The sequence below is a fragment of the Syzygium oleosum genome, unplaced genomic scaffold, assembly GCF_021117445.2.
Source record: "Syzygium oleosum isolate NSW1041296 unplaced genomic scaffold, Sole_v2.1 Sole_v2.15, whole genome shotgun sequence".
Lineage (NCBI taxonomy): Eukaryota > Viridiplantae > Streptophyta > Magnoliopsida > Myrtales > Myrtaceae > Syzygium > Syzygium oleosum.
Window position 1 is genome coordinate 8,164,760 of NW_026607499.1, and position 8,975 is coordinate 8,173,734.

The 8,975-nt window shown below is 45.1% G+C and overlaps 1 protein-coding gene across 1 annotated transcript; it reads left to right on the plus strand.

Moving 5' to 3' along the window:
* The first annotated feature begins 1,916 nt into the window (after positions 1 to 1,916).
* On the plus strand, positions 1,917 to 6,034 carry LOC115666956 (ABC transporter G family member 14). Its single transcript, XM_030588601.2, has 5 exons — positions 1,917 to 2,326; positions 2,568 to 3,366; positions 3,995 to 4,162; positions 4,355 to 4,542; positions 5,143 to 6,034. Exons 1-5 carry the CDS (start codon positions 2,129 to 2,131, stop codon positions 5,788 to 5,790), a joined length of 2,001 nt encoding a protein of 666 aa, XP_030444461.2. The 5' UTR covers positions 1,917 to 2,128; the 3' UTR covers positions 5,791 to 6,034.
* Positions 6,035 to 8,975: the final 2,941 nt, after the last annotated feature.

Below are 8,975 nucleotides of genomic sequence, written 5' to 3' on the forward strand. Positions count from 1 at the left end.
TTATATTAACTCAGAAGCATACGAACAACAAAGGTTCGACTTAAAGGAACGCCAATGTAGATATTTGACAGAAAAACTCAATGAACAACGCATAAGAATACACAGACCATGCAAATCAATATACGAACAGAACCGAAGCAAAATTCGTCTTAAGATTGTTGTCGGGTAAGTTCGTATACTAGAAATTGAAATCAAACGCCAAGAAAACTAACCTGAAAGTAGTACAAATAAATAAGCAGAATGTTGATCCGAGCCCAACGAAATAATGTTGTGTCCTTAAGACGAATTTGGCCCCTCAATCAGTACCCGAGGATATTGGACAATCGTCTCCCAGGATAGAACGGATCTTGTTCCTCCGAAGCGGTACGTATTCGGAGGACCCCTTCGAATGCAATTTCGAAGAATAATTGCACGAAATGATGAAGTGAAAAATGTCTAGAATGCGTCGGGAAAATGTCTCGCGGGAATATGAATGCTACGAAGTGTCACATTGTTCCGAACTAAACCGTTCGGTCATATTCAAGTGGTGAAAATGAAGAGTTGCGAGTAATGAAGACTCGCTTTTTGTGAACAGTAGCGAAGGGCTTCGGTTTTCGTTCGGGCGAACCGAACCTCACGAACAGACATGTTTGTTTGTCCAAAAAATAAATAATTAATTAATTTCTAACAACGTGTCTGTTCGGAAAAAATAAAAACCGATAGAGAATGGACCCGGTACCGAACCGGCCGGACGGACGACGGCGGCGCGCGCGCGGGGGAAACCGACCTAGCTTGGCGTAGGTCCTCTCCCTTCCACAAAAGTGGGGTACTCCTTGGGGCCCAAACCCATTTGTGAGGCTCAACTATTTGAAACCATCTCTCATTCCTCTTCTATTCAATGTAGGACACTTTCATCCACACACTTTTCATTCAATTCTATGGGATTTGGATGCCAAAATCCCAACAAGCGCTACACGAACTATTCCTCGTCCAAGGATCTGTCGATTCATGACACATGACCATGACGCAACATCTAGCGGGTGATTATCGGAAGCAATTCTTGGCAGCAACTACACATGAAGATGCAGAAGGGGAAGGAAACAACGAAATGAGAAATGGAAAAGGAAAATAGACTATAACAAGCAAGTATACTTTCAATGGAAATCCTCTCACGGCAATAAATTTAAGATGTAAATTCCACGCTCACAATTTCGAAAATCTCAACCTGTTTTTATTTTTATATTTTGATATAATGGAATATCCAAACTTTACAGCCCGACTAATCCACGCAAATAACACAAACCACCATGTCCAAGTACATTGGGTAAGGTTCTATCGATAGAGTGACAGTTGTGGCTCCAAAGATTAATATGAGTGAGTAATATTGCGATTTGAACACAAAATCTGTTTAATCCAAACCATGTATTTAATTACTCAACTAATCCTTATAGGATTAACATTCAAAAGAAATCATTGAGCAACTTATTTCACATGCTTGCACAATCTATAGCACCATCATATATATGAGTGTCCTGTCCATCCAAAAAGTCATTGGTCAATCTTTGGAGGATTTGAACTCCAGTTCAATATGGCAACTCAAGTTAGAATATAGTCCACCTCCCCCACACCCCCAAAAAAATGATGTGGACATGGAATATAAACCGTCGAGTCATTGGACTCCTGGCAGTTGCAACAGAGAGAGAGAGAGAGTTGTAACACCAAAATGGAAAAGTTGTTAAGATCAAGATAAGGTGAGTATAAATTACTTTTTCATGAAGAGATAAAGAGTATAAGCTATAGTAAATACTTAGTGTGTGGAAGAAGAATAATTATAAAGGCACACCCAATACAATATTGTGGGAACCCACCAAAGATTGGCCTTCACCACACACCCCACGCAGGAGAAATCCTCGTCTCCCTCACTACCTATATATCTGCATCATGCCCTCCAATTCACTTTGGGGAAGTGACACAACACAAACCACACCCAAAACACACACACACACACTTGCTCAAACACCAACCCACAAAAAGTAACTCCTTAACTTCTCTCTCCCTTCACTTCCCCACAACAGAGGCACGCATCACCCCCAACTCGTTATCATTACCAAGATCTCAACTAGAATCCCACCACTTCTCCCTTTTGCTAATGCCCCTCCCTTCCACGGCGCCAGAGCCAGCATATTGCGACACCACCGCGGCAGAGGTGGCGGCCACGGCGGCAACACAAGTTCAGATGGACATGTCTCGGCCGCCTTGCAACGGCAACGAAGCGGTCCTCGCTTACCCAGTTCAAGCCGGTCCTCAGTCCCTTGTACAAGTCACCTTGTATTCCATAACTTTAAAGGTCTCTCTCTCTCTCTTCTCAACTGCTACTTTTTTTTATTTGGAGAGTTTTTATTCTGCCGGCCGTCAGCAACGCCGCCTAGTCAGGCTGTTGATGAACATAGTCTCACTATTTTAAGTTCCGATTAAACTAACATCAATTTTGCTTTCCTTTTATAGTCAACTACATGATTTTTTGAACGTACGATACATCCTCCTTATGATCCTTGTTTTGGAAAATTAAAAAAAAAACATAATTGCAGTTTGAGGAGGTGGTTTACAAGGTGAAATTGGACCAAAAGCAATCCTGCTGGGGTGGCACATGGAGCAGCGGCCCCAGAGAGAAGACCATCCTCAATGGTGTGAGCGGTGTGGTCTGCCCCGGGGAGATACTCGCGATGCTGGGGCCCTCCGGCAGTGGCAAGACCACCCTCCTTACGGCCCTTGGTGGCCGCCTTGGCGGCAAGCTGTCTGGCAAGATCACGTACAACGGCCAGCCTTTCTCCGGGGCTGTGAAACGGAGGACGGGGTTTGTGGCACAGGACGACGTCCTCTACCCTCACCTCACCGTGACCGAGACACTCCTGTTCACCGCCCTCCTACGGCTCCCAAATACCCTGGCGCTGGCCGAGAAGCTCCGCCACGTTGAGAGCGTCATCACTGAGCTTGGACTGACCCGGTGCCGGCACAGCATGATAGGCGGGCCGCTGTTCCGGGGGATATCCGGCGGCGAGAAGAAGAGGGTGAGCATAGGCCAAGAGATGCTGATCAATCCCAGTCTGCTGCTGCTGGACGAACCGACATCGGGGTTGGACTCGACCACGGCACAGAGGATCCTGACCACTGTGAAGCGGCTGGCTGGCGGCGGCAGGACGGTGGTCACCACCATCCACCAGCCATCGAGCCGACTCTACCACATGTTCGACAAGGTAGTGCTGCTCTCTGAAGGAAGTCCCATTTACTATGGATCAGCATCTGCAGCGTTGGACTACTTCTCATCCATTGGGTTCACCACATCCATGACTGTGAATCCAGCTGATCTTTTGCTTGATCTTGCCAACGGTAATTACATGAACATCTACATAGCTATGGTGATTTTTATTTTCTTTCTACCCTTGAGACAAGAATTAGACATTGATCAGAACTAAACTAAGTCATTTTACTTTATGTTCATGAGTTGGTATTTATATGATTATTTTCAATCTCTCTTCATATTCGTAGCAAAAATTTGACAGAGATGATGCAGCTTGGTGCTCAAAAGTGTCACTTTGTGCAAATGGGGTGAAATGTGACCCTACCTTTCAAAACTTTCCTTTGTGCCATCTGCAAAAGTTTTCATTCTTTAAGCTCCAAATTGAATAAAAGCAGTCATAAATTGCCCCTCAACCTTCCACCAGGATGAAAGGGTCAAACCATGAAATGCGACCTTAATCCATGATTATAGTGTTAATCATGATCACGTGCGTCCATAACCGCTCGTACATATGCACATACACCGCATGCACAAGTACACTTAAGTAGCTTTTGCACACCATGATTATGTGTGTCAATTGAATCTTTATAGAGACTAACATATTGCTCAGGCCTTTTCATCTTGAAAATATCAAAGAAACGGATCAAGATTTCTTTGTTTTTCATTTTTTTTTCTTTTTTCAGTTTTGAAATTGAACGGTTGTTGGAAAATTTGCAGGAATTGCTCCCGACTCCAAGCACGCGACTGAGCACGGCGACAACATGGAGAAAGAGAAGAAATCGGTGAGGGAATCTCTCATTTCTGCTTATGACAAGAATATATCCGCGAGGTTAAAGTCAGAGCTGTGTTCTGTGGATGTCATTAATTACAACAATTTCACAAAAGGTGAGTTGAATTGAACTCCACTCTTCGCATATCCTAGGTCCTAAATTTTCACATTCATTTGCACAGCACAACATGTCGATGCCTTGTAGTTATCAGACAAAGTTCAATAGAAAGCGACACCCATTTGATCAAATTGCACTTTTTTCTCTACCGTGTCTCTCTTCGATCCCCTAAGATGATGAAATCTTGTAGGACATGAGAAGAAGACAGAGCAATGGTGCAACAGCTGGTGGCATCAGTTCAAAGTGCTGCTTCAGAGGGGGCTGAGAGAGAGGAGATTTGAATCCTTCAACAGGCTGAGAATCTTCCAAGTGATAAGCGTTGCGGTGCTCGGTGGACTTCTCTGGTGGCATACCCCGGCATCTCATATCGCGGACCGCGTAAGAATTTTTCTTTTTCCCCAACATTGAGTCTATCCCAGTAATTCATGACAACAACATGACCTTGCTCATCTTTAAATTCGGGATATCACCGAAGGAAAGTGTGAAATCCAGTGACCTTTTATGCTGACTGCTAAGCCTTGGACATTCTGCTTCAGTTCAACGCTCAGTCCTAGCTCTTATGTCCTTTTCAAAAGCACTTTCCGACTAACGTACCACCACAGAGTTCGTCACGCTAGATGATAAAAATAATGCCTGGAGGACTAAGAAAAACTCAGATCAGCTTGATTCAACTGGAGGACAAGGAACTGAATTGAAAAATGCACTTTGATTTCTCCCTGACTAAATTGAGTCAAGTAACATTTCCAAACCAAACAGAACAAAGCAAACTAATTCAGTTTTTCGCATCTGCAATTGTCCACTGCAGTACATATAAAACATAATTTTTATATGATCGATAAATATAGTTACATATATCATTATAAAAGTAAATTCGCATTCTTTGGTTTGATGATTTTTCAGTTTGAGCTAAAACTAAGAAAAGAAAAGCAATTGCAATCCGAGATAGTTGCTGAAATAGTTTTACTTTCATGATTGCAGATTGCCTTGCTCTTCTTCTTCTCTGTGTTCTGGGGCTTCTATCCACTCTACAATGCAGTCTTCACATTCCCTCAAGAAAGAAGAATGCTCATGAAAGAAAGGTCGTCAGGAATGTACCGGCTCTCGTCCTACTTCCTTGCCCGGACAGTTGGCGACCTGCCTCTTGAGCTCGCCCTCCCAACCGCATTCGTCTTCATCATCTACTGGATGGGCGGGCTCAAGCCTGACCCAGCCACTTTTATCCTCTCCTTGCTCATCGTCCTCTACAGCGTCCTGGTGTCGCAGTCCCTCGGATTGGCCTTCGGCGCAATCCTCATGGATGTAAAGCAGGCCACAACGTTGGCCTCGGTCACGACTCTCGTGTTCTTGATCGCTGGCGGATACTACATTCAGCAGATACCCCCATTCATAGAGTGGCTCAAGTACTTGAGCTACAGCTACTACTGTTACAAGCTCCTTCTGGGGGTTCAGTACAGCAATGACGATGTCTACGAGTGCACGAAAGGGGAGCTTTGCCGGGTCGGAGATTTTCCAGCAGTCAAAGCCGTGGGGCTCAACAATTTGTGGTTGGACGTGTTCATCATGGCGTCCATGTTGATCGGTTACCGACTCATCGCTTATGCTGCGCTGCATAGGGTCTTGAGGTAACACATACCGCCGGAGGCTCGCTTTGCTTTGCTCAAGAAACGGCCTTTGAAGAGTTTCCCGACCTTCTTAATCCGAGGAATAATGTTTTCGATGAAATTATCGATTGCGCATGCAAATTTTGACGAGGTTCCTTCTCATGAATTTGATGTATCACCCCTTCTTTTGGTGGTAGGTTAGACGATACATGGAAAATTCTGATCGTCGAATCATCTTAATAATAATATTCTGTATAATTTGAATATGCGACACCATTTTGTAGGATCAGATCAACATTAGATCGAGAGCCACCAGATTCCGAAGACCGCTTTGTTTTCCAGTTGCAAGTGCATTGGCAAATAAAGAGAGCACTATGATCTGGTGATTAACTAAAAGGAATGCATGATAGTGACCCACATAATATAAGAGATCCACGAGAGAGTGGATGAGTGGCTTCATCATCTAATCAACTTAATTAATTATAGAAAGGACGGCAAGATTGGTGAGTTGATAGTGCTTCGTCTCAATGGTCAAAAAGGTGTCCTGACCTTTTTAGTGTAAATTTGATCAGGCAGCTTCCTCTATCCTCGCATTATTCTCCATCCAATTATTGATGGACTGGACATAATGTGAGGAAAATTAAAGCGAAGATCCATGGATTAGACCGATAATGAGTTTCAAAAGGAAGGATCAAACTAACTCCGATTCTTGATGGAAAGAGAAGCATCTTTGCCTGTTCCATATTGGGTTGTGAGAAAAGAGTACGAAAGATGAAAGGCAAAGCACCTGATTCTGGAACCAAGAAAGAGGGAGGCAAAGAAAGAATCGCTAATAGTCTCACCATAAGCAATAGGAGCCCCTTTTCTTTATTGGGAATAATGATGAGATATCAAGATGAGGTTATTTTCTTCTCACTAGTCAAAAGGGTATTCTGTGTCGGCAAACTATAGATCACCCCAATAAGAATGTTCAGAAGGCTGCGGATTTAGCCCGCACATCACCGCCCACTAGGCGAGCCCATCACCCTTGCCTCGTCACGATGCAAGTGGGGAGCTCAAGACCGGCGAAACACAGCTTGGACTCGTCCTTCGTAGATTTGAATCAAGGTTTTCCGAGACCAATTATACACACAGGATAATCGAACACATGGCGTCAGCTTTCGGATCAAGTCTCGAGCCACTCGATCAACCCGCGGTGATAAGACGGGATTAATGTAATTAATATGTAAAACGATGTGACCAACCGTTAATGGGCATTAGATAATGTTATTTATTGGACACACAATGTTGGGTTTTAGTGGTCGGGGTTGGTTTTTAGAACGGAAGAGCGTATGACAGTGGGGGGGGGGGAGAGAGAGAGAGAGAGAGAGAAGGCCCACATCGGCGTGGGGTGGGAATGTGGGGGGATTAGTTAGAGGTTAGAGGCCCATGCAAACCAAGATTTGACACGTCAAGGAAATCCAATGTCAATTCCAACATCATCCCTACTACTACTGGCAGGAGAAGTAGTAGTTAGTGCACTTCCACATCAGATAAAACAAAGGACAATGGATCACTCCAAATGGTTTCGAAAAGGACACCAAATATGCGTACTTGATTTATCTTTTTCCGGCTAATTTTTTTTAGGGAAAATTTCAATTAAGGACCTTAAGTGGGGTCTTTTTTTCAAAAGAGGATTCCAAATAGACTTAGTATCAAATAAGGACCCGAAGTGCCCAAAAAATCTCAAATAAGGGCCTGGGTCGCCGGCCGGCCAAAATGCCTGCTGGCCGGCGAGAATGTTACTATTCCGGCACCGAAACAGTAACTTTTAATTTTTTTTCCTTTGCTGTTTTTTTTCTTTTCCTTTTTTTTTTCTTCTCTTCCTCCGCCGGCCATAGCCGGGGCTAGCGGAGGTCGTCGGCCTCAGGCGAGGCCGCCCTCGCCGGCGTCGGGCGAGGGCCACCCTCGCCAGTTGCCGGCGGGGCCGAGCCCTCGCCAGATCTGGCGAGGCTCGACCTCGCCGGCAACTAGCGAGGCTCGACCTCGCCCAGCAACGGTGAGATCGAGCGCCGGCTGGCGAGGGCTCGACGCCGCGGCGGCTCGACCTCGCCGGCGTCGGGCGAGGTCGGCCGGCGCGCGAGGTCGGCCGGCGGCGAGTCGGCCTTGCCGTTGCGGGCGAGACCCGGCCTCGCCCGGGCGCCGGCGAGGTCGAGCCTCGCCCGGCGGCGGGGCGAGCCCTCGCCGGATCGGCCGGGCTCGACCTCGCCAGGCAGGCCCGGTGAGGCTCGACCTCGCCCAGCAACGGCGAGGTCGAGCCCTCGCCCAGCCCAGGCAAGGGCGGCCTCGCCTAAGGCCGGCGACCCCCGCCGGCCCCGACTATGGCCGGCGGAGGAAGAGAAGAAAAAAAAAGAAAAGGAAAAGAAAAAAAACAGAAAAGGAAAAAAAAAATAAAAAAAAATAAAAAAGTTACTGTTCCGGTGCCAGAATAGTAACATTCTTGCCGGCCGGCAGGCATTTTGGCCGGCCAGCGACCTAGGCCCTTATTTGAGACTTTTTGGGCACTTCGGGTCGTTATTTGAGACTGATTGGGCACTTCATGCCCTTATTTGACACTAAGTCCACTTGGGGTCCTCTTTTGAGAAAAATGCCTCACTTGAGGTCCTTAATTGAAATTTTCCCTTTTTTTTAATATAAACCCTAATTTTAATTATAGTCTCAATTTTATTCTAAAATTTATTTTGTCTCATAAAAGATTTCGAACTTTTGATCCAATCCCAATTCTACCATAAACTTTTTTTGTTTAAAAAAATTACAAATTTTAAGTTTAGTCCCAATTTTATCCATAACTTTTTTTGTCTCATAATAAAACCACATACTTTTACTTGAGTCCTATATTTGCCAATGTTAACACTCCGTCCAAAATCGACATTAGTGATGTGTCATTTTCCATGCTATTGCTCAAGTTTTTTCCTAAATTTCATATCAAAGAAGAAGTCTTTTGGAGATAAATTTTCATGTCGGCCCAAGCTACATCTTATTGGATATGAAATTTGGTAAAACCTAGGATTGGTTTTCCTCCGGATTCTTTCTTCCATCTCACTCGGGGAGCTTCGATTTTGTGATCAATCTTCAATCTTTCGTGCTCGGGAGTCTTCCATCTCTTGTGGTCGAAGAGCTCGCTCGAGACACTTGGCTCGGGATGCTTGAACAACTTGTGCTCTGGAGTTT

Bases quoted from the DNA above. Each gene is read 5' to 3' on its own strand.
- LOC115666956 (XM_030588601.2), top strand. From the start codon at position 2,129: ATGCCCCTCCCTTCCACGGCGCCAGAGCCAGCATATTGCGACACCACC. The intron at 3,367-3,994 runs GTAATTACATGA...GAAAATTTGCAG, and splicing joins TTTGCTTGATCTTGCCAACG to GAATTGCTCCCGACTCCAAG. The intron at 4,543-5,142 runs GTAAGAATTTTT...TCATGATTGCAG, and splicing joins CATCTCATATCGCGGACCGC to ATTGCCTTGCTCTTCTTCTT.